The sequence below is a fragment of the Gymnogyps californianus genome, unplaced genomic scaffold, assembly GCF_018139145.2.
Source record: "Gymnogyps californianus isolate 813 unplaced genomic scaffold, ASM1813914v2 HiC_scaffold_175, whole genome shotgun sequence".
NCBI lineage: Eukaryota > Metazoa > Chordata > Aves > Accipitriformes > Cathartidae > Gymnogyps > Gymnogyps californianus.
In genome coordinates, this window is record NW_026114056.1 from 30,891 (window position 1) to 56,806 (window position 25,916).

Consider the following 25,916-nt stretch of genomic DNA (forward strand, 5'->3'; position numbering starts at 1 on the left):
ATTGTTTCCAATTTAACAGGTCGGAGGTAGTGAACGGAACATGTACAAAAAACAGCAGTCCTTCCGGTCCCACCGCCTGTCTCAGGGGAGCCTGTACAACTGGTTCAGCGTGCCCTCTAGTCTGGCTGGAAACGGGACTAAAGTTCTCATTGCTTGATTGTAAATTAGGATTGATTGGCAATTGTCTGGCACTATTTTTGTATAGTGGTGGGGCTGTCGGGACTAACAGTTGCACATCTTTCTGCTCTTCTCCCCCTGCAATCTTTCTGTCATCACAGCCTATGCAACAACTGCTCTCCTTTTTCTCAGAAGCTGTATACATCACTAGGTCAGTCTTTAGCTTACATTTTTCCCGAATATCAGGTTTTCCGTACAAAGTCATAAAGGCATCAACATAAGGTACTTCATCCCATTTCCCATCTGACAGCAAAAAAACATCAATTGTAATATAGTATTATAGTTTACCGATCCATTTTCCGGCCAGACCTCATCATCATCCAATTTATAATTCGGCCACCATTGATTACAATATCTTTTCATTTTATCTTTAGTCATCGGATCTCCCCCAAACTTATTCCAATTTTTCAAAATACACCCCAAAGGGCTACAGGGAGGAATCGTGGATTGGCTTGATCCCATTTTAACTGAATTTACCTATTTGCCGGCTTTGACTCCCTTGGTCAGTAATTTCCACTCTGACCCCCCTTAGTCAGTATGCGCACTCAGTTCTGACCCCCCGGTCAATTAAGGCAACCCTTGCCTAGATGGGTGCTAGGTGGTAACTCCACAAAGCTAGCACACCTGGTTAACACACGGTAAAGCATTTTATACATTTTGAGCAACAGGTTTTCGAGGGCGGGTTTTCTATTATGTTAATTAGGAGAGTTCACTCAAAGTTCAAGTAGCTTTTTGGTTGCCCTTGTGCTTATCTTGGTATTTCTTTACCCAGCTGACTTATGGTGTCATCTTGTTTCTCTTCTCAAGGTCGCGCCTCGTTAACTAAGTAGCATCCTTTGTTTTGTTTCTCCCATATCTCCAACACCCTCACGTTTGCATTAATCGTTCTGTTCCCTTCCTTTTCCATTGCCTAGTTTGGACTAAGGGGGCAACTCCAGCTAAGTAAGCCATTACTGCGCTCTAGAGCGGCTGCTCGGCTCTCTACTTCTCACACCCGCAGCTAGCCTTTACAACTCCATTCTAAAAGAGGCCAGCATGCAAAGGCACACCCCCACATCAGTGTGGTGCAGTTTTCATCATTTCCTTGTAGGCATGTGGTGGGTTGACCCCAGCCAGCAGCCAAGCACCCACCAGCTGCTCACTCAGTCCCCCTCCCCCCGAGAGATGGGGAAGAGAATTGGAAGACCAAAACTGAGAAAAAACTTGTCGGTCAAGATAAAGACAGTAGGAGTACTAAACGTACTTCCTGCCAGACTCTTACCCCCGAGCGCCCACCCTCAAGATCTGCAAGATTACACTCGGGCAAACGAATTTGGCAGCTGTAGGTGGTCTCTGTGTTGTGGACATTTGTTGGATGCACTACAGCTGTACAATCCTCTTTTCACAGTCCAAAGCTTCCTTCAGATCCCACTTCTGATAGCAGTTTTAGTAATGTCATTGTTTAGGTCTGGACAGACTAAACGCATGCATTGATTACTATGCAATAATTGGTTCCGTGTGAAGGAGTTTGGATATTTATTGTCCCTGTGAAAGAGTGATTATTAATGCAAAGAACACTACAAAGTTACAGGAAACGTGGCTATCTCTACTTCCCCTTTCCTTGCTGACAGGAGCAGCAGTTGTCAGAGGTTGGGAGGAGTAGGGTGCTGAGGGTGTCCGTTCTGGCCATGCACGAGCATGGTCCCAGGCATCCCAAAGGCAGAGTCATGCTGCCCCCCTTCGGGCTGAGGTGGATGTGTTTTATGAGGTGGAGAGCACCTTCCAGATTATTTCATCTTTAGTTGTTGTTGGACTGCTCTGAACTGTCGCTCGTTGATTGGTGTAGCGAGTTGCCAGGCAAATATTCTTGTATAAGTTTAGTTCTGCTATTTCTGCCAATTATGTGTTTTTTTATAACACCTGCTTCGTTGTGCTTCATCTAACAAAAGTTACAACCCTAACAACTACATAGCAACATACCAAAGGTCAAACAGTGGGCCTCCAAGATCAATTTAGTTATTCGAGTGATGTCAGCTCAGTAGGCCAAGACAACCAGAGGAGGGCAGAGAGCACAGGGGGCAGAGACAGCACAGGGGTTAGAGAGGGGGGCCAGGGGGGCAGAGAGAAAGAGAGAGAGCACAAGTGGGCGGGGGGGGGGAGGTTTGCACGAGAGTGGGAGCAGGGCTGAGGGATTTTACAAGTGTAGCACTTCTCTGTCTCCTTCCTTTCTTGCTTTCAGAAATCTTTACAAGGTTTTTTTTTGAAAACCTAAGTTCTAAACCCTTCAAGTTCATGCCAAGGAAAAGTTCTTAACAGCTTTGATTTAGACATTCCAACAGTTATGGCCCTTATGAATGCCTTAATTTATACAATTTGAACATTAAACTCATACAAAGAAGTTGATTCTTAAAGACTTTAATTTTTTTAAAAAGCATTCAAGACTGTTTTCTAACCAATGTGCATCATCAACAGGTTCAGTGAAAACACCAGATTTCTTCCTAGTATGACATCTATAATACCAAAAGCATACTATGAGAATTCACGCAGCTTAAATTGATACAATTGGTACATAGCATCACTTGGTACAATGTTTTACAAGAACAAAATTAAACTTTAACATTAACCGCTATAAAAACAATGTTTCCAACTCGTACAAAGCACAGTAAAAAGCCATCCTGACACATGTTGAAAAACTACACACTAACAGGTCAGTATGACTGGAAGAGAGTATGTTTTATGCAAATGAAGCGATTAAGCAGTTGAAAAACTATTTACACTCTTTCCTGCTATTAACTGGACAAACATACAGGAGTCAGATTAAAACATACTACAACTCTGTCTCCTGTTTTCTGAATGGGATTTTAAGATGTGTATTGCTTATTAATACTGGATAAAACCATCAGCAAAGCATTTAAATATTTTTCAAATGAAGATTAAAGGGGTTGCTATTCCACAAAATTTAACATTAAAATATTATGCTTATAAAGTTTTTAAAACTTTTGGTCCGTAGATTTCAAACGCAAAACTTAATCACTTTTATTTTGTATTAAAAAAAAAAAAAAGAAAAAAAAGACTCCAGTGGCATAATTTCTTTTCAAAGAGATTCCTTTGGATTTTCAAGCTCTCTCTCTTCACCTGATGTTCTAGGAAAATAATAAAGCAACATTAATAGCCATATAAAGAATTTCAGACATAAGTCTTATTTTAAAATTCATTGACCTGGAATAAGACTAGAATCTCAGTGTGTTGATGCACATTCAGCAGTAGATGAAGTTTGGAAGACTGAAGCAGTTAGTGATGCCAGCTTCTCTCCTTGAGAGGAATGTCCCCCCCTACACACACCCCCACACACCAATTGAGCTCAAGTTAACATGCCAAGCTGTGAACTGCAGTTATTCAGGATCTGTATTGTATTCCATTCAGGCATTCCTGAATAGTAAGCCAAACAGTTTTTTACTGTAGTTCTGACACTGGTACCAGTACCAAACTCAATGCCCTTGTGTCCTGGTTTCGGCTGCGACAGAGTTAACTCTCTTCTTGGTAGTAGCTGGTACAGTGCTGTGTTTTGGATTTAGTGTGAGGATGATGTTGATAACACTCTGATGTTGTAGTTGTTGCTAAGTAGCGCTTATCTTAAGCCAAGGACTTTTCAGTTTCCCATGCTCTGACAGCAAGCAGGTGTGCAAGAAGCTGGGAGGGAGCATAGCCAGGGCAGCTGACCTGAACTAGCCAAAGGGGTATTCCATACCATGGAACGTCATGCCCAGTATCTAAACAGGGGGGAGTTGGCCGGGAGGGGTGGATCGCGGCTCTGGCATCAGTCAGCGGGTGGTGAGCAATTGCATTGTGCATCACTGGTTTTTTCTTGGGTGTTATTCCTTTTTTTTGTTATATTCCTTTTCATTACTATTATTATTATAATATTTCATTATTACTATTGTTAGTATTATATTTTACTTTAGTTATTAAACTGTTCTTATCTCAACCCACGAGTTTTACTTTTTTTTCCTTTCCTCCTCCTCACCCCACTGGGAGGGGGAAGGGGGAAGCAGCTGCGTGGTGCTTAGTTGCTGACTGGGGTTAAACCACGACACCTTGGAAGTGTAGAAGATGGAATCCAATATTCTTTTTGTGCTGGAAAAAGAAAAGGAAGTTTGTGTTGACTGCAGGACCATGCCATCAGCAGCGTGCACATTCAAGCTTGTAGCTTCCTTTCACTCCAACCAGCACTAATGTATTGGTTTGCTAGAAAACTTTTCACATCCTTCTTCTGGATTTTAGCAGTGGGGTTTCTTCCGCAGAGTTATAAAACCTGAATGATTGCAGCATATTGCTCCAGGTTGTTTGCAGTGACCATTGCAACAATCATTTAAGGTTTACTTTCCCCCTTATAAACAGAGTGCTTTGTCCCAAATATTTATGAATTTTTATCCAGAAACTATTGGGCTTTTTATGCATCCTTACTCTACTAAACTAGTTTGTTTATTTTTTAGCAGTTTAGAAATATATTTTATGCAATATTTTAGGAAGCAAGTAAGAAATAGCTGCTTTACGGGGAGAGGGTCTATGGTTTTAATTTGTGAATTGCTTTCTTTAAATTAGGCCGAAAAACAAGCTGAAGCTGCGGAAGCTGCAGTGGTAGCAGCTGCAGTGACTGTGACTCCAAAAGTAAGCCCTAAAAGAGGAAGACCAGCAGGTAACTTTAAACAAAAAGGTATTTTATTTATTTTTCTCCATACAAAATAACTTAATAGAGGTGGTCGGAGGATTTATTGCCCCCAGATCTCCAGAGTATTACAGAATATTTCCTAATATGCAAACTTCCAATTTTTATTTGATATATATATATATATATAAAAATATATATGTATACATCTAAACTATCCTACATGGCAACCTGAGGTATTTAGCAATTTAGCACATAAAGGGCCTTAAAATGTTTATGGTTATGCTGGGTCCTCTGAAATAAGGATCATTGTATCCCCTTGCAAGTATCACCTTTAGGAAAGCCTCCACAGGATTCTGCTAACTTGCAGACTATGCAATAAGACCTCTGTTTCACTGTGGCTTCACAAAGGTTTATATTAATCAAAGATGTATAAAATTGGTACTTAAGTTGTGTTAGAATATCTATAAAACAAGTTTTAAAAAAATGGGAGGAAGGAGACTGTCTATAGGTAGAGCTCAGAGGACAGTAAAAACAAGCGAAGAGCTGGAGAGATTTTGCTGAAAAGTCGTTTAAAGGAAATCTCTGTAGACCGATAGACAACTGAGAAGAAAATATAGCTATTAGAAGCAGCATGTAATTTCAAAGAAAGATTTTGCTAATAGTTCTGCAGTACTTGTTTGTGAAAGTAGCAATGATTTAATTGTAATTCTTATGGCAAGTTTGCAAGTATTCTTGAAGAAACGTTTTAAATTTGTTTACTGCTAACATGGGGGAAGTTATTGGAGCACTTAAATATGCTATATGAGCATTTAGTCTGGGAAACAGATAATTTAATACTTTATACTCACCTGTATCTGGTGGCATTATGAAAATAAATAACTTTCTAAAAGTGCAACCATAGTTAGCTCCCAAGGCAAACTATTTAAGACTAGATGTGAGGAAATGAAGTATTACCTTAGTACTTCACCCACTTTCATTATATTTATTAAATTAACATTTTTAATATTTTAATGTGTGGGGGATTATATTGATCTTTCAAATGAATTGTGTTTATACAAACTATTGTCTGTAAGAGCAGGAAAGGACCTTTACAAGAGATGCTTTGGCACCCTATGGGAAATGTGTTACTAGATGATGTACTGTGCAGCATTCTCTTGCATTAATACAATGCGTGCATCTCTTGTTTAGCAGTGCTCCACACTAACACCAGCAGCACTTCAAACACTGGGCTGTTAGGTTTTTTCCTAACAGAATGTTCACTGGGGATAGCAGATAAGCATGTTCCATAAATTTCAGTCCATAATGGCAGCATACTAAGTATTTTCATTTTACAGAATTCGAAGGGTATAAACGTCGAGAAGGTGGATAAACTATTTAGCTCACTTTAACACTGAAACATGGTGAAATTGAGAAAATGTAGAACTGTGCTGTATACCTCAGTGTGGTGGTAGAATTTCTTGACGCTGATTTACTCTCAGGGAAAGGGATGGAAGCTCCATGAAGCTCTTAAGACTACTACTAATAAATAGGCTCAGTTTAGATTTGCACACTAAATTACTTAAGTTTTTTCCCCCCACTTATTATTGTCTTATTATTCCACTTATTATTCTCTTGTTTCAGGCTTATTTTTTTTATTAGCTGCGCAACATGAGGCAGGGCCATTCTGAGTGCACTGGGTGGAAAAGGCACAGGAATAGATGGTTTAAACCTCTTAGACTGCTATCTTAAAGTACCAAAGCGTTGGTTGAGATTTTAATTTTTCAAAGGGATCTTGATTAAACTTTGATACACAGTTCCAACATTTGAATTTTTTTAAATAGAGTATTTACCCTACTAAGTTTGACTCAAGTGTTGCTTCCATGTGTTGACATGAGAAACAATCCTTTTAGATAAGGAACGGGTGGTGGCTGTAGACTAACCTGTTCTTTTTGTATAATTAGCTACTGAAGTAAAGGTTCCAAAACCAAGAGGGAGACCCAAATTGGTGAAACTACCTTGTCCTTCAGAGACCAACATGTGAGTTGGCTTTTTATATAAAATGCCTGTCTTTATTGTAAACCAAGTGGTTGCATTTGATGAGCTGTCATGACTTACTGAGTTCCTGCCCAGCATTTTCCTTGTAGTACTCAGTATAAGTTGAATGTTGCAGTCAGGATGGGTGGACAACCAGATGGGTAAAAAAGTGGTTGGATGATTGGGCTCGGAGAATAGGGGTTAATAGGTGGTTTTCTACCTGGAGGCTGGTAACAAGTGGAATACTGCAGAGGTCTATCCTGGGACCTGTCCTGCTTATCATCTTTATCAATGACCTGGAGGAGGCGACAGAGTGCACTCTCTTCAAGTTTGCAGATGACAGCAAATCGGGGTTGGGGGGGGGGGAGAGGCAGGCAATACACTTGAGGGCAGAGCTGCCATCCAGAGGAACTAGACAGGTTGGAGGAACAGGCTGACAGGAACCTCATGAAATTCAACCGGCACAGATGCAAAGTCCTGCCCCTGGGAAGGGAGAACCCCTGGCAATGGTACAGGCTGGGGACTGACTGCGGAGCAGCTCTGCTGAAAAGGACCTGGGGATCCTGGTAGACAGAAAGCTGACCATGAGCCAACAGCGTGCCCTGGCAGCAAAGGAGGCCAACAGTATCCTGGGCTGTATGAACAGGAGCGTAGGCAGTTGTATTGGGTCTGGCTGGGATGGAGTTAACTTTCCCATAACAGCCCTCATAGTGCTGTGCTTTGTATTTGTAGCTAGAACGGTGTTGATTGATAGCACACCAATGTTTTGGCTATTGCTGAGCAGTGCTCGCACAGCATCAAGGCTGTCTCTCCACCCCCCCACCTCCCCAAAGGCTGGAGGGTGGGCAAGAGGGGACATAGCCGGGACAGCTGACCCAAACTGACCAAAGGGATATTCCATACCATATGACATCGTGCTCAGCAATAAAAGCTAAGAGAAAGGAGGGGGAGGAGGGGCATTCGTTATTAAGGCGTTTGTCTTCCGAAGCAACCGCTACGCGTACCGAGGCCCTACTTCCCAGGAAGTGGCTGGACATGGCCTGCTGATGGGAAGTAGAGAATAAATCTTTTTTTTTTTTTTTCTTCCCCCTTTTGCTTTGTTTCTGGGCACGGCCTTTGCTTTCTTTCATTAAAACACCTTTATCTCGACCCATGAGTTTTTCATCTTATTTTCTCCCCTGTCCTGCTGAGGAGGGGGAGTGACAGAGCGGCTTGGTGGGCATCTGGCAGCCAGCCAAGGTCAACCCACCACAGCAGTAGATTGAGAGAAGTGATTATCCCCCTCTATTCAGCACTTGTTAGACCACATCTAGAATCCTGGGTCCCCCAATACAAGAAAGATGCCGACTAACTGGAGCGAGTTCAGCAGAGGGCCACCAAGCTAGTCAGAGGGCTGGAACACGTGTCCTATGAGGAGGGGCTGAGGGAACTGGGCTTGTTCAGCCTGGAGAAGAGAAGGCTTTGGGGGAGATCTAATAACAGCCTTCCAATACCTACAAGGAGTTCATCAAGAAGGAGGAGCCAGGCTCGTCACGACAGTGCATGGTGGGAGGATGAGAGGCAACGGGCATAAATTGAAACAAGAGAGGATCAGACTGGATATAGGGAAACACTTTTTCACCCTGAGGACAGTCAAGCAGTGGGGCAGGTTGCCCAGAGAGGTTGTCCAGTCTCCATCCTTGGAGGTTTTCAAGACCAGACTGGAGAAAGCCCTGAGTAACATGGTCTGAACCACCCCCAGCAGGGGGTTGGACAAGAGACTTCCAGAGGCCCCTTCCAACCTGAATTATCCTATGATTCTATGAAATGAAAGATCTAAAAGTGAGCCAACTTTGTGCAGGTAGAGTATTTGATAGTAAAAACTAAAAAGTACATCTTCCTGAATTGAGAGTTAGGTTCTCTTTTAAACTGGGTATAGATAATGAATATGAAGCTTAAATAATTTACTGTGTTTTAGTGTTCATGAAGAGGAGAAGACAAAGAAAAAAGGACTGGAAGAAAAGCCCAAAAAACAAGGGAAAAAAGATGAGGAGAGTCAGAAGGAAGACGACAAATTGAGGAAGGAATTTGATAGAAGAGAAGCAAAGAGGGAGACCGAACCAAAAAGGAGAAATACTTCCCAAGTGGGTTCTGCATCAGCATCTGATTCTGAAGAGGATGAAGGAGAACATGAAGGTGATAAGGTATATTGCTCTTTATTGACTTACTTATTGTAAAGAACAGTAGTTCACTGAAAATATTTCTTAAAGCTAATACTAGGTGTTCAATTTTGTCTATTAAGTGTTGGAGCCTTGTGTCTGGCTAATATAGATGCATGTCTTGGAAATGAGAAGTTGCAAATTCCTTTCTGTCAAATAATCTTTTCAATAACTTTTAGATATTTACGAAGAAAAAAAATTTCTAATACTTTGTTTTTTTAAAAGATGGATTTAAATGTAAGTGATTTATTGTAGCAAAAGTTTGTTGTTTTGGGTTTTGGTGTTTTTTTTTTTTTTAATATGCTTACTTGAATGCATATATTTTTTTGTCCTGAGTGTTGAGAATCTGTGGGGTCTGTGAAATATATTTTTGAAAGATAGGAAGCTGTCTCTAGCTGATCATTTGGGAATGGCTTTGGGTTTTTTCGTGTTTGGGATATTCTTCTTCATATCTGAGAGAAAGCACTAATAAAACTCAGCTTCTTATCTGCATATAAAAGATTTGGATTTAGTTACAGAGGAATGCTAACTCTCATCAGGGTGTTTCATGGACTAGAGCAATAATGTGTAGACATCTAGAGCAGGTAGGTTTAACTATTAATGTTTTTGACGTTCAGTAATCTAAAGACTCCTTCTCTCTTCTCACCCTAAAACCCTAAATAAAAACAGAAGAAAAAAGGAGGGAGAAACTTTCAAGGAGCTCATAGAAGAAACATGTTACAAGGCCAACATGAGAGAGAACCGACAGAAAGAAAGTGTAAGCAAGAGGAGCAAATGGAATCCGAGCCGTGAGTATGTTTTAATACATAGTGTCTGTACATTGTGGTAGTACTTTGTCAGGTTTTGTGCCGCCTCTTAGTTTCAAAATTCCCAATTGGTTTGCGCTGTGTTCTGTGTCCTCCCTCTGCCTTTTTTTTCCCCAAGCATTATTTAACTTTTTAAGTGGAGAATAAAAAAGCTCTTGTAAATCAACATGTAGTATTGTGGGAGGATGGGAAAAATTGAATCCAGAAATTAAGTGATGTCAGTCTTTCAGTGACTTAGATTTCCTAACAGTAGGACAGAGTTGGTGGGTTCTGTTTAGAAGTATCCTGAGAATACCTGAAGGGAGAGCTAACTCTCTTGTTCCAGCAGGGCCATGTATTACATTTTAAGTAAGTCTTGAATACATGAGATTGAGATTTATATCAAAATTCTATAGCCATGAATTAAGTTGCTCAGGTTGTGGAATACATAGGGTTCCCTGGAAAACACTTCCTTCTCTGTCTGGCAGCTGGAGGCTATACTATCAGACAGAACAAGGAAGAAGTTATGATTTATGCTACTCTGGCTCTGCAAAGCCAGTTGAGTAATATCAAGCAGTTTGCAGTCAGAAGATAAATTATCACAAATGAACCAAGCATTAGCATGGAGAGGAGATCCTGCCAGAAACTTAGGGGGTTGGGACAGCAGGAAGAAATCGATCTGACCCATTCTCAAGACCTATTCCACAAGTGGGTGAAGAAGCCACCACCATGAGATCGAGATGTTCCCATCCACACAGTTCTTGGGAAGGAGGAAGAAGGGGGAGAACAAGGTAAAAATTCTGGGAATTAGGAGAAGGAAATGGTCCCCTTCACCTATAACAATAAAATTATAACCTTTCTCTATCCTTTAACAAGAATCTAGATTTATTTACCTCCCCCCCCCAGTGATTTCGTCTCTTCCTTGTCAGTTATTCTTTCTCTAGAAACCTAAACACACTTCTTCCTTGGGGCAAACCTAAACTTTTCCAATGTCCCAAAGACACTAAATTGTTTTTATCGTTTCTGCAATTCTTAATATATTATTATGTAAATCTGACATGCTTTTGATTTCTGCAATAAATTGTCATGTGTTGTTTTGGTTATCATAGAATCATAGAATGGTTTGGGTTGGAAGGGACCTTAAAGATCATCTAGCTCCAACCCCCCTGCCATGGGCAGGGACACCTTCCACTAGACCAGGTTGCTCAAAGCCCCATCCAAGCTGGCCTTGAACACTTCCAGGGATGGGGCATCCACAGCTTCTCTGGGCAACCTGTTCCAGGGTCTCACCACCCTCACAGTAAAGAATTTCTTCCCTATATCTAATCTAAACCTACCCTCTTTCAGTTTAAAACCGTTACCCCTCATCCTATCACTAGACTCCCTGATAAAGAGTCCCCCCCCATCTTTCCTGTAGGCCCCCTTTAAGTACTGGAAGGCTGCTATAAGGTCTCCCCGGAGCCTTCTCTTCTCTAGGCTAAACCACGCCAACTCTCTCAGCCTGTCCTCATAGGGGAGGTGCTCCAGCCCCCTGATCATCTTTGTGGCCCTCCTCTGGACCTGCTCGAGCAGGTCCATGTCTTTCTTGTGCTGGGGGCCCCAGAGCTGAACACAGTACTCCAGGTGGGGTCTCACAAGAGCCGAGTCTTCTTTACTTTTAAATAGATTTCATACTTTATGCATATAGGGAACTATACAGAGCTCCACTTCAGTAAAAGTAAGGAGCAGTAGCTTATCTTAGTGACTGTGCATAGTTTAGATTATACCTGATGCCTAATTATTAAGCACAAAACCTAATATTGATAAAATGTGAAAAGGTTTATTTTTCTTTTTGCTTTCTCGCAACTTCCTCTGTCAGTATAATGGATATAAATTGAATTTTTTGTTTCATTTTTTTAAATCATTATTTTCCATTTTTCTGGTCTAGGTAGCTACCTCATCAATATTTGTTAGGCAAACTCAATTCAGTGCTTTGTACATAAGACACAGCCTTGCTTAAAGAACGTGAGTCTGTGCAGGTACAACTGTGTTGCTCCTCAGTCTACTGCCAAATTTGTGCCAACACCCTCAGCTATTCATCCTCTCAGTTGGTAAAAAGAAACAAAGAAGCTTGTTGAACAACGTTGCAGAAAAGACTTTGACTTTTGCTGATTTAACATGCATTACCAACTACAGCTTTTCTTAGTACCAATGAATAATTCAACATGTCCCAAACTTTAAAAAGATAACTTAAGGGAACAGCATATATGCCTATCAACACAACTGAAAGTAGTTCTTAAGCACGATCACTTGGAATACATTATTTTCTAGAATGCACAGAATCATAGAATAATTCAGGTTGAAAGGGACCTCAGGAGGTCATCTAACTTCAACCTCTGGCTCAAAGCAAGATTAACTATGGGATCAGATTGTTCAAGTACATATTCAAAAAGATATGAAAGCATCTTATCTCTAGTTAACAAATGGAGTAAAGTTACAGCAATATTTAAAATACAGAACTGAAGAGACATTTACAAAGCATTTGCTCAGACTCAATACTCAGTGCTTACGAGTGTTTTGTAAATTCATGTTTTGCTCATGTTTACTCTGCTTAATGGTCTCTTCTTTAAACAATTTAACACTGCATATGAAATTGTAAGCAAGTTTCACATGACAGAAATATAGTTTGCAGTTTGTTCGAGTTTTAACGTGTGTAGCATATGCATTTCTCAGCATGAAAGGTGTACCAGTTTAGTCAGAGTGGTAAGCTTACAAGTGGACTTTTACTGCAAAAACTGTAAACTAACATTGGTTTAAGCAAGATAGGTTTGTGTTATGCACACATTGTTTGATAATGGCTAATCCAAATAAATTGCTCTTAAGTAGCCATACAAGGGTTTATGTAAACAGGTTTGATTTCTTCATTTAGATGAGTCAAACAATGCTAACTGGAGCTTAGAGTTCAAGCCAATGCAAATACACACACGCACACTCCCTCCCTCTTGAATAGAGGGAAATGTATATTGGCAGAACATAACACTACCACTGGCTCGATTCTTGGAAGATATACTTGCAAGTTTTAAAGGACAAAAGCACAATATTGTGCTGGAATATTTAAAGAAATATATGAATTAATTTGCCTATAGTTGCTTGTTTGAGACAACCTGGTCAAGACGTCTTGTGCAAGTATGTGAAGTGTTCGTCTTCAGTTTCTTTTGACCAGTAAAGACCACTGGTGTGTCCTGTCTGCACCCAAATAGCCTTATGCTTTTAACAGGAAATAAAAAGGGCAATCTGACTCAGTTTGTCTCTTGCCACTACAAAAATCCAAGTGTTGTCAGGTTCTGTAGAAACAAGGAAGTGGAACAGGTCATGAAAAATGTACCTTGGAGAGACAGTTATTAAAAGTGGCCATTTGTTTTCAAGTGATTGGCCAAATACGTTCCACTGTCCAACCGCTTCATTTACAATTTCAGTTAACTCAGATGCCACACTGCATTAATGTCATATTGCTTTTTGAACAACTCATTGATTTAAGCACAGTGCTGTGTTGCATAACTTGAGTTCGGAACCTGCACTGGTCTCTTATTTATAAAAGGTACTCCTTTAGTATGCCACTCATCCAGGCAAAACAAACATTTGTAATTATCATTATTTAGCTGAAAACTCCCAAATGACATTTTTTAAAGCTGTCCAATCAGAAACCAATAATTCCAAGACTACCTCTGGAGCAAAATCAAATTCCTGTTCATCTAAAAGAAGAGATAAAACATAACTTAAGTTTACCCTACTGCAATTAATAGTCAACATGTCCCACAGATTTATATACAAAGTTTTAGCTTCCAGGCAGCCAAAAGGAATGCTGGACACCACAAGTCTGAGAGACTCTTTCATGCTTCTAAAACCAAGGAGAACACTGCTGACAGTATAGCTTCCCTCAACGAATACTGCTGGACAAAAACAATCTGTGAGCACTGACTACGGGAGTACTTGAAGAAAACAAACTAGCACTTGAAGAAAATAGTTCAGCTAAAGGTTGATCTTAGAATTTTCCCCCCTCTTTTACAAAATTCTGCAGAATTATATAATAATCTTAAGCTTTTGGAAGTCTGATTCAGTATCTGAATAAAATGTGAAAGGAGTATGGAAACTGATATACATGCAGGATTTTTATTTAATGGATGCTTATTTTTATGACATTTGGAAAAACTCACAGAATGGTGGAATATACCAATTAAAATAAGGCTTTAAAATTCTATGATAAAACAAGACTGAAGATTTGATAAATAGGGTTTGTTTGGGGGGGGTTGTGAATAAAAATATTTTAGGAGTCTTCTTTAAAGATTGTGGTATACTTATTGCTTACTTATTTCTGTACTTTTTTTTAGTAGAGTTGCTGTGGGAGTTATTTTATTTGTCATATAATCAATCTTTTCCCCATAATTCCCTGAGGTAAACTTGAATGTCAGTTTTAAATTTGGGTCCTCTTACAATATTCTCTCTCCATCAATCTGTTTCATACACTGCAGTTTTATCTTAATTTTTACATTTTAATAATACTTTCATTTGCTCCTTCTAGGGGAAACAGTCTGCTAATCTGGAGGATTCCTTATCTGCAGTATCTTAATAAATAAATTAATTTAATTTATTTTGGTCTTTGAAGAAACCAGAGTTTGACTTCTGTATTTTTACACACAGTTTGAATATCTCAAAACATCTCATTTAAAAATAATAATAAAAAAAAGACTCAAGACTTTAGAAGACAGCATTGTAAAAATGCTTTCATGTTTTGATAGGCAAAATAAAGAAGAAGGTAAGAAATCAGAAGTTAAGAGGATGGAGAAGAAGAGAGGTTAGTTTAAAGAATATTAAATATTCCATATATATATACATACACAGAATATATAAATACACAATATTTTTTACTATCTTAATTTTTTTTAAAAGAAATACATGTCTAGACTTACTGCTAAGGGGTTTTGAGATCTCAGTCAAAGATGTTTGATCTGTGATTACTTCCTTCAGATCTTTGAAGCAGTGTATTCTTGTTTTAGGCCTTCTACATTCTTTCCTTCAGCAGTGTGTTAGAACTGGTCTTCAGTATTCTCATCTTATTGTCATCCTCGTTTTTAAACCTTTTACATGTTCTCCATTCGCCAGCATATAAAATCAAAGGTTCTGTTTCTTTGAACTGAATCACTTTAGTTCTTTATCTTCACAACTAATTGTCTGTTCCATCACAGCAGAATAATCAGAGGGGACCCCTTGCAAATAGTCAGATGGTATCCTTTTCCAGGGAAGGGGCTTAGATTTGGGATAGTTACTGAGTTCTTGTCCACCAGACCAGACTTCCAAACCAACCTTTACAATAAGAAGTCATTCCCTTCTTAGTGTTCCTACCCTTCTTAGATATGTCTTAAGGGCAGTTCAAACCACTGCCCTCAGGTTCCACCTATCTTTTGTTATATAGTAGAAATCCAGTGGTTTAAACTGGAACCAATTCCAGTGGTGGCAGGAGGAGAGATTTTTATATAAATGTGTCCAAGACAGATGGGACAAACAAAATAAGCAGTTTGCCTGCAATATTACTTAGTATGTATACCACTTGTATACCGAAGAAAATCCAAATAAATGTTGTGATGGGTTGACCTTGGCTGGCTGCCAGACCCCCAGCCAGCTGCTCTCTCACTCTCCCTCCTCAACAGGATGGGGGAGAAAATAAGATGGAAAAGCTCATGGGTCGAGATAAAGACAGGGAGATCACTTACCAGTCACCATCAGGGGGAAAAACAGACTTGAGTTGGGGAAAATTAATTTAAGTTATTGCCAGTTAAAAATAGAGTAGGATGGTGAAAAACAAAGACAAAAAATAAACCACCTTCCCCCTACCCCCCCCTTCTTCCCAGGCTCAATTTCACTCCTTCATTCCCAACTCTTCTATCCCCCCCTTGCCTCTAGCAGCACAGCAGGGATGGGGAAAGAGGGGTTGTGGTCAGTGGATAACAGTTCATCTCTGCTGCTCTTTCCTCCTCACACTTTTCCCTGCTCCAGCGTGGGTCCTTCCCACAGGCTGCAGTTCCTGTCAGGAGCCTGCTCCAGCATGGGCTCTCCACAGGCTGCAGGGTGGATACTTGCTCTGGCATGGTCCTCTCCACGGGCTGCAGGGGAATCTCTGCTCTGGCACCTGAAGCACCTCCTCCCCCTCTGTACTGGGTTTATGTGGCAAGGTTTTGGTAGCGGGGGTGGGGGCTGCAAGGGTGGATTCTGTGAGAAGAGATCAGGAGCTGCCCCCATGTCAGACAGAGCCAGTTCCAGCTGGGTCCAAGACGGACCCGCCGCTGGCCAAAGCTGAGCCAATCAGCAATGTTGGTAGCAGCTCTGTAAAAACATATTTAAGAAAGGGTAAAAAACACTGCACAGCAGCTGTGAGAGAGAGGAATGAGAAAAATGTGAGAGAAACAACAATGCAGACACCAAGGTCAGAGAAGAAGGAGGGGGAGGAGGCGCTCCAGGCGCCAGAGCAGAGATTCCCCTGCAGCCCGTGGTGAAGACCGTGGTGAGGCAGGCTGTCCCCCTGCAGCCCATGGAGGACCCCATGCCGCCCGAGCAGGTGGATGTGCCCTGAAGGAAGCTGTGACCCCGTGGAGAACCTGCGCTGGAGCAGGTTTTCTGGCAGGACCTGTGGCCCCGTGGAGAGGAGCCCATGCAGGAGCAGACTCCTGGCAGGAACTGCAGCCCATCAGGAAGGACCCACGCTGGAGCAGGTTTTTTTGGCAGGACCTTTGGCCCCACAGGGGACCCACGCTGGAACAGTCCATTCCTGAAGGACTGCACCCTGAAGGACTCATGCTGGAGCAGTTCCTGAAGAACTGCAGCCTGGGGGAAGGACCCACACTGGAGAAGGTTGTGAAGGATTGTCTCCCATGGGAGGGACCCCACGCTGGAGTAGAGGAACAGCGTGTGGAGGAAGGAGCAGCAGAGACAAAGCATTATGAACTGACCGCAACCCCCATTCCCCATCCCCCTGTGCCGCTCAGGGGAGGATGTAAGAAGTCGGGAGTCAAGTTGAGCCTGGGAAGAAGGTGGGGGGAAGGTTTTTTTAGATTTGTTCTTATTTCTCATTATCCTATTGTGATTTGATTGGCAATAAATTAAATTAATTTCCCCAAGTTGAGTCTGTTTTGCCCGTGATGGTAATTGCTGAGTGATCTCCCTGTCCTTATCTCGACCCACAAGTTTTTCATCATATTTTCTTCCCCTGTCCTGTTGAGGGGGAGTGGCAGAGTGGCTTGGTGGGCACCTGGCAGCTAGCCAAGGTCAACCTGCCACACCCTCCTTCTTCACTGACTTTGGTGTTTGTAGGATTGTTTCTCACACTGTTGGGGTTTTTTTCTTTGTTTTTTTTTCTTTGTTTTTTTTTCCCCCTCACTCCTCTCTCTCGCACTCTGTTGCACAGTGTTTTTTACCCTTTCTTAAAGACGTTGAAGAAATGTACATGTACAAATTCAAGCATTCTTATGGATGTTTGACCAGAACAGTTTAATTTGGCAACTTTATACACCTGTCACAGCCAAAGAGTTCTGAAATTTCATAGGCAGAAGTTCTAATGCTAGTTAACTACATTTAGGCAATTCTCTTACATAGTATTTACTTGCCTAGTGAGAAATAAGAGAATTTGCAAAAATTTGATGTCTCATGAGTTTCTGTGCAATACATTTCAAGCTTCCTTTGCTTCCATCTTAATACCACTCTAAAACACAGAAGAAAGAGTATACAGAATTCTGTCCCACCTCAAGCTATCTAGCCCACTAGCAGAACATCCTATAGAAGTTCCTTCTACCTACACTATAGAAATGAGTGAAGCATTTCTTCTAAAAATGTTTGTTCAAAACTAGAGTGGAATTAACACACTATTATATTTCTATAAAGTTGAGGAGAAAACCCGGTAAAGAAAACATTAATTAAACATGATTAGCTACAAATTAGAAATGGTTAGTTCAGTGAACTTACTAACATTAACTCACTTTTTCTTAGTGCCAACTTCATGCTTCTCTTTCTTTTCCTCAGTGTTCTCTCCATTCTGTTGTGATTGGTTGATGTCCTGAGTTTCAGACCCTCCATTTAGTGTCTTCGCACCTTTAAAATGAAGGGGAAAGAATGAGCACTGCAGGAAGCAAGAAAAGCAAAATTCTGTCGTAAGAAGCATCGACTCCAACACTACAAACATTTTTCCTATAATCTTGAAATCTACCAGCTGAAGCTATATATAAAAGCAAGAAGAGATATTATGATGACTTAAGAATTCAGTATACCTCAGTCCCATAAATTGCGTTATCTAAATAAAATGAGCAAGCATATGAAATATTGCTGAAGGCTATGGTTTCAAGGTAATTCACAACACATTTCAAGACAAACTCAAGAACATTTGAAAATTAACTGGAGAAGTATTAAGTGTATGACAGTTAACCTGAAGTGATCAGCATATATTTCAAGAGTGGCTAGGCAGGAGGGAGTCCTGGGCCAGAGCTGCGGGAGGAAGCAACCACTCTTGAATATCCCTTAACAACTTGAACTTGGCTCAGAAAGTAGTGGAGATTGGATATAAACAAGAAACTAACTGAAGGCTAACTGAAAGAACTATTTTATTTAAAACACCACATAAAGTATTAACTATGGAAGCTCATTCAGCTATTATACTCCTAGAAGTATGCCAACGGAATTGACTTCAGTACTAATCTTCTTCCTTCCCTACTCCCATGATGCAACTTGGAAGATAACTGCAGTGTAATTAGTTACTAAATAAATCCTACGATACTATAAAGTTCGTTAAAAATATAGCACAAACATAGCTGGTAACATTTCAGCCTCTCTGCTACTATAGTGAAGTCACCTGGGGAGAGTGGGATGAAGTACACCAACACCTACCTGTTAGTTCTTTTTCCTTTTCTGTTTTTTTAGTTGGACCTTTCTTCCAATGTTCTTTGGGTTTTTTGGTTTCTTCATGCTGCTTCTGCTCAGCAAGTGATTTATTTAGTACCTGTGAGAGAACAGAATCTCCTTCTCCAACTAGAAACATGGTCTTGAACTTGTTATAGAGCATTGTAGATTTTTCCATGATAACTTGGCTAACTTTGAACTTCCGTATCTGAAAATGAAAAGGTAAAACAGTCAACTCCACTTATATATATACATATCTACTTAATCTCAGTGTTATATGAAATTCTTAACTCGTTGTATGTTATGTTTAGACTTGAAGTGAAACATGCTCCAAAGTAGTAAATAAACTTGATGTCAATTAAAAAAAAAAGTTGCCCTTTTGAAGTTATTTTAAATGAAGTTGCAAAACTCACCTTCTTTAGAGTCAAAATCATCTCTGTGTGTTTTTGAGCTTGTTGCATTGTGACCTGAAGGGAAGCAAGCTCATCAAGAGCCTCAATACACCTGTTCACATCCTGTATATAAACAAAAGTTTGATTTGAAGACTTTGTTTAAATGCTAACAATCTTTGGTAGCCACATTAAGAGGAAAAAAATATAAAATTGAAGGCAATGTTGAGTTTTAGTTCCTGTTCTTGGGGGAAAGTAGCAAAAAAGCAAGTCAGACACTGCTTAGATCTCTTTCTAAGGAAGTGAGATCTTCACTCATCAAATTATATACAAAGATGCTCAAGTTGTAGAAACCACCTGGGTACTTGGCAGAGAAAAAGAAGGATTCGGGACTACTCTCAGCAGAATATGGTAGTTGCCACACTTAGTGATAAATACAATAATGAAAGCATCTTTGCTCTAGCTCTACAAACAATCTTATAAAATCTTCTAATCGAGGCAAGAATAAGATTCTATCTCTATGAGCTTTTATTTCAAGTATTTTTACATTTGAATTTAATTTACTATCTGGAGTTCAGCTGACAAAAATATTTAAACTGAACCATTTTTCTGAGGCGAAAATTTTTAAATTTAATATGAATTACTTTGAAGTCAGAAAATTTTTATAGACTTAAGAGTTGGCTGTACTAGAAACAAATGTTTTACTCTTTAGCATGACAGTACAAACTCATAGACTGAGTTGAAACTGCTCACTACTTCTCATGCTGCTAAATGCAGAAGCCACTGCAGCATTTGTTGTGAAAGACTTCTTCACTTAAACTAGTAGTTTCTCATTACACACATAGCCTTCATGAAGTAAAAGTGCCAAGTCAGAGGCCAAATCCCTTTCAACACTTTTCACATGATGGCACTCTGAGAAGACCAGGTGAGTAATCAAGAAAGAAGTTCCCCAAACCAGGTCTTGCAAATTAAATCATTCCTTTACTTCTCAAGACATATTGTTTAATAAATCATACTTCAAACCAGGCATTCAAAAAATATTTCCTACCTGAATTGTACACATACATCAATGAACAAAATATACTTACTAGATTATCAATTTTGAGTGAGTTTTTAATTTCTGCATGTATCCTTTGAAGCCTAGAATCCATTGATGTTTCTAAAGATCAGAAATAGCAGGCATGAATATTTAATAATCTCATGAGATGTTTTTGTAGAAACATTTCTACAAACCTGAACTTGAGATACAGAAGGCAAAAAACTATGAGTAGGCAACTCATATTAAGTTTTCCTAAGGTGCATTAAGGTAGCAAATAATGTAGTTTGTTGTGTTTTTTTAACTGGACACACAACAACAACATGGAGTTACAACTGAACATTTTTCTGCTGTAATATCCAACTGTTGCCTTCTAGAAGTTAACCCAGGTTAAACGAAAGTTTCAATAAATAGTAAGAGCTGGGAAACTATAGAAGCTTTACGATGAGAGGATACCTGAATATTGATGATTTGGATTTCGGAGACTTGGACACAGTCATAGTCCAAAGCCATCCAAATAAAGTAGTTCACAATGCATGTGCCCTAACAAGTGGTAAAGACAAATGAATAAGTTGATCTCTAACTCATAGGTGCTAAAGGTCTGTATTGGGTTTATGTGGCAAGGTTTTGGTAGCAGGGGGGGTTGCAAGGGTAACCTCTGTGAGAAGAGACCAGGGGTTGCGCCTGTGCTGGACAGAGCCGATTCCAGCCGACTGCAATGGACCCACTGCTGGCCAAAGATGAGCCAATCAGCAAAGCTGGTGGTGACTCTGTGAAAACGTCTTTAAGAAAGGGTAAAAAACACTGTGCAACAGAGTGCGAGAGAGAGGAGTGAGGGGGAAAAAAAAAACAAAGAAAAAAAAACAAAGAAAAAAACCCCAACAGTGTGAGAAACAATCCTACAAACACCAAAGTCAGTGAAGAAGGAGGGTGTGGCAGGTTGACCTTGGCTAGCTGCCAGGTGCCCACCAAGCCACTCTGCCACTCCCCCTCAACAGGACAGGGGAAGAAAATATGATGAAAAACTTGTGGGTCGAGATAAGGACAGGGAGATCACTCAGCAATTACCATCACGGGCAAAACAGACTCAACTTGGGGAAATTAATTTAATTTATTGCCAATCAAATCACAATAGGATAATGAGAAATAAGAACAAATCTAAAAAAACCTTCCCCCCACCTTCTTCCCAGGCTCAACTTGACTCCCGACTTCTTACATCCTCCCCTGAGCGGCACAGGGGGATGGGGAATGGGGGTTGCGGTCAGTTCATAATGCTTTGTCTCTGCTGCTCCTTCCTCCACACGCTGTTCCTCTACTCCAGCGTGGGGTCCCTCCCATGGGAGACAATCCTTCACAACCTTCTCCAGTGTGGGTCCTTCCCCAGGCTGCAGTTCTTCAGGAACTGCTCCAGCATGAGTCCTTCAGGGTGCAGTCCTTCAGGAATGGACTGTTCCAGCGTGGGTCCCCTGTGGGGCCAAAGGTCCTGCCAAAAAAACCTGCTCCAGCGTGGGTCCTTCCTGATGGGCTGCAGTTCCTGCCAGGAGTCTGCTCCTGCATGGGCTCCTCTCCACGGGGCCACAGGTCCTGCCAGAAAACCTGCTCCAGCGCAGGTTCTCCACGGGGTCACAGCTTCCTTCAGGGCACATCCACCTGCTCGGGCGGCATGGGGTCCTCCATGGGCTGCAGGGGGACAGCCTGCCTCACCACGGTCTTCACCACGGGCTGCAGGGGAATCTCTGCTCTGGCGCCTGGAGCGCCTCCTCCCCCTCCTTCTTCTCTGACCTTGGTGTCTGCATTGTTGTTTCTCTCACATTTTTCTCATTCCTCTCTCTCACAGCTGCTGTGCAGTGTTTTTTACCCTTTCTTAAATATGTTTTTACAGAGCTGCTACCAACATTGCTGATTGGCTCAGCTTTGGCCAGCGGCGGGTCCGTCTTGGACCCAGCTGGAACTGGCTCTGTCTGACATGGGGGCAGCTCCTGATCTCTTCTCACAGAATCCACCCTTGCAGCCCCCACCCCCGCTACCAAAACCTTGCCACATAAACCCAGTACAGAGGGGGAGGAGGTGCTTCAGGTGCCAGAGCAGAGATTCCCCTGCAGCCCGTGGAGAGGACCATGCCAGAGCAAGTATCCACCCTGCAGCCTGTGGAGAGCCCATGCTGGAGCAGGCTCCTGACAGGAACTGCAGCCTGTGGGAAGGACCCACGCTGGAGCAGGGAAAAGTGTGAGGAGGAAAGAGCAGCAGAGATGAACTGTTATCCACTGACCACAACCCCTCTTTCCCCATCCCTGCTGTGCTGCTAGAGGCAAGGGGGGGATAGAAGAGTTGGGAATGAAGGAGTGAAATTGAGCCTGGGAAGAAGGGGGGGGTAGGGGGAAGGTGGTTTATTTTTTGTCTTTGTTTTTCACCATCCTACTCTATTTTTAACTGGCAATAACTTAAATTAATTTTCCCCAACTCAAGTCTGTTTTTCCCCCTGATGGTGACTGGTAAGTGATCTCCCTGTCTTTATCTCGACCCATGAGCTTTTCCATCTTATTTTCTCCCCCATCCTGTTGAGGAGGGAGAGTGAGAGAGCAGCTGGCTGGGGGTCTGGCAGCCAGCCAAGGTCAACCCATCACAACATTTATTTGGATTTTCTTCGGTATACAAGTGGTATACATACTAAGTAATATTGCAGGCAAACTGCTTATTTTGTTTGTCCCATCTGTCTTGGACACATTTATATAAAAATCTCTCCTCCTGCCACCACTGGAATTGGTTCCAGTTTAAACCACTGGATTTCTACTATATAACAAAAGATAGGTGGAACCTGAGGGCAGTGGTTTGAACTGCCCTTAAGACATATCTAAGAAGGGTAGGAACACTAAGAAGGGAATGACTTCTTATTGTAAAGGTTGGTTTGGAAGTCTGGTCTGGTGGACAAGAACTCAGTAACTATCCCAAATCTAAGCCCCTTCCCTGGAAAAGGATACCATCTGACTATTTGCAAGGGGTCCCCTCTGATTATTCTGCTGTGATGGAACAGACAATTAGTTGTGAAGATAAAGAACTAAAGTGATTCAGTTCAAAGAAACAGAACCTTTGATTTTATATGCTGGCGAATGGAGAACATGTAAAAGGTTTAAAAACGAGGATGACAATAAGATGAGAATACTGAAGACCAGTTCTAACACACTGCTGAAGGAAAGAATGTAGAAGGCCTAAAACAAGAATACACTGCTTCAAAGATCTGAAGGAAGTAATCACAGATCAAACATCTTTGACTGAGATCTCAAAACCCCCTTAGCAGTAAGTCTAGACATGTATTTCTTTTAAAAAAAATTAAGATAGTAAAAAATATTGTGTATTTATATATTCTGTGTATGTATATATATATGGAATATTTAATATTCTTTAAACTAACCTCTCTTCTTCTCCATCCTCTTAACTTCTGATTTCTTACCTTCTTCTTTATTTTGCCTATCAAAACATGAAAGCATTTTTACAATGCTGTCTTCTAAAGTCTTGAGTCTTTTTTTTATTATTATTTTTAAATGAGATGTTTTGAGATATTCAAACTGTGTGTAAAAATACAGAAGTCAAACTCTGGTTTCTTCAAAGACCAAAATAAATTAAATTAATTTATTTATTAAGATACTGCAGATAAGGAATCCTCCAGATTAGCAGACTGTTTCCCCTAGAAGGAGCAAATGAAAGTATTATTAAAATGTAAAAATTAAGATAAAACTGCAGTGTATGAAACAGATTGATGGAGAGAGAATATTGTAAGAGGACCCAAATTTAAAACTGACATTCAAGTTTACCTCAGGGAATTATGGGGAAAAGATTGATTATATGACAAATAAAATAACTCCCACAGCAACTCTACTAAAAAAAGTACAGAAATAAGTAAGCAATAAGTATACCACAATCTTTAAAGAAGACTCCTAAAATATTTTTATTCACAACCCCCCCCCAAACAAACCCTATTTATCAAATCTTCAGTCTTGTTTTATCATAGAATTTTAAAGCCTTATTTTAATTGGTATATTCCACCATTCTGTGAGTTTTTCCAAATGTCATAAAAATAAGCATCCATTAAATAAAAATCCTGCATGTATATCAGTTTCCATACTCCTTTCACATTTTATTCAGATACTGAATCAGACTTCCAAAAGCTTAAGATTATTATATAATTCTGCAGAATTTTGTAAAAGAGGGGGGAAAATTCTAAGATCAACCTTTAGCTGAACTATTTTCTTCAAGTGCTAGTTTGTTTTCTTCAAGTACTCCCGTAGTCAGTGCTCACAGATTGTTTTTGTCCAGCAGTATTCGTTGAGGGAAGCTATACTGTCAGCAGTGTTCTCCTTGGTTTTAGAAGCATGAAAGAGTCTCTCAGACTTGTGGTGTCCAGCATTCCTTTTGGCTGCCTGGAAGCTAAAACTTTGTATATAAATCTGTGGGACATGTTGACTATTAATTGCAGTAGGGTAAACTTAAGTTATGTTTTATCTCTTCTTTTAGATGAACAGGAATTTGATTTTGCTCCAGAGGTAGTCTTGGAATTATTGGTTTCTGATTGGACAGCTTTAAAAAATGTCATTTGGGAGTTTTCAGCTAAATAATGATAATTACAAATGTTTGTTTTGCCTGGATGAGTGGCATACTAAAGGAGTACCTTTTATAAATAAGAGACCAGTGCAGGTTCCGAACTCAAGTTATGCAACACAGCACTGTGCTTAAATCAATGAGTTGTTCAAAAAGCAATATGACATTAATGCAGTGTGGCATCTGAGTTAACTGAAATTGTAAATGAAGCGGTTGGACAGTGGAACGTATTTGGCCAATCACTTGAAAACAAATGGCCACTTTTAATAACTGTCTCTCCAAGGTACATTTTTCATGACCTGTTCCACTTCCTTGTTTCTACAGAACCTGACAACACTTGGATTTTTGTAGTGGCAAGAGACAAACTGAGTCAGATTGCCCTTTTTATTTCCTGTTAAAAGCATAAGGCTATTTGGGTGCAGACAGGACACACCAGTGGTCTTTACTGGTCAAAAGAAACTGAAGACGAACACTTCACATACTTGCACAAGACGTCTTGACCAGGTTGTCTCAAACAAGCAACTATAGGCAAATTAATTCATATATTTCTTTAAATATTCCAGCACAATATTGTGCTTTTGTCCTTTAAAACTTGCAAGTATATCTTCCAAGAATCGAGCCAGTGGTAGTGTTATGTTCTGCCAATATACATTTCCCTCTATTCAAGAGGGAGGGAGTGTGCGTGTGTGTATTTGCATTGGCTTGAACTCTAAGCTCCAGTTAGCATTGTTTGACTCATCTAAATGAAGAAATCAAACCTGTTTACATAAACCCTTGTATGGCTACTTAAGAGCAATTTATTTGGATTAGCCATTATCAAACAATGTGTGCATAACACAAACCTATCTTGCTTAAACCAATGTTAGTTTACAGTTTTTGCAGTAAAAGTCCACTTGTAAGCTTACCACTCTGACTAAACTGGTACACCTTTCATGCTGAGAAATGCATATGCTACACACGTTAAAACTCGAACAAACTGCAAACTATATTTCTGTCATGTGAAACTTGCTTACAATTTCATATGCAGTGTTAAATTGTTTAAAGAAGAGACCATTAAGCAGAGTAAACATGAGCAAAACATGAATTTACAAAACACTCGTAAGCACTGAGTATTGAGTCTGAGCAAATGCTTTGTAAATGTCTCTTCAGTTCTGTATTTTA

General features: G+C 40.4%; 1 protein-coding gene across 1 annotated transcript in view; it reads right to left on the reverse strand.

The window, feature by feature from the left end:
- Nucleotides 1-3,166: 3,166 nt before the first annotated feature.
- LOC127028082 (lens epithelium-derived growth factor-like) overlaps nt 3,167-25,916 on the reverse strand; it is a gene marked incomplete at its 5' end in the record, with an annotated part of 30,303 nt that continues 7,553 nt past the window's right edge. Inside the window, 6 exons of the mRNA XM_050913903.1 lie at nt 3,167-3,299; nt 17,825-17,936; nt 18,726-18,945; nt 19,151-19,252; nt 20,215-20,285; nt 23,572-23,627. Coding sequence (XP_050769860.1) covers nt 3,251-3,299; nt 17,825-17,936; nt 18,726-18,945; nt 19,151-19,252; nt 20,215-20,285; nt 23,572-23,627 — 610 coding nt within the window. The remainder of the gene's footprint in view (nt 3,300-17,824; nt 17,937-18,725; nt 18,946-19,150; nt 19,253-20,214; nt 20,286-23,571; nt 23,628-25,916) is intronic.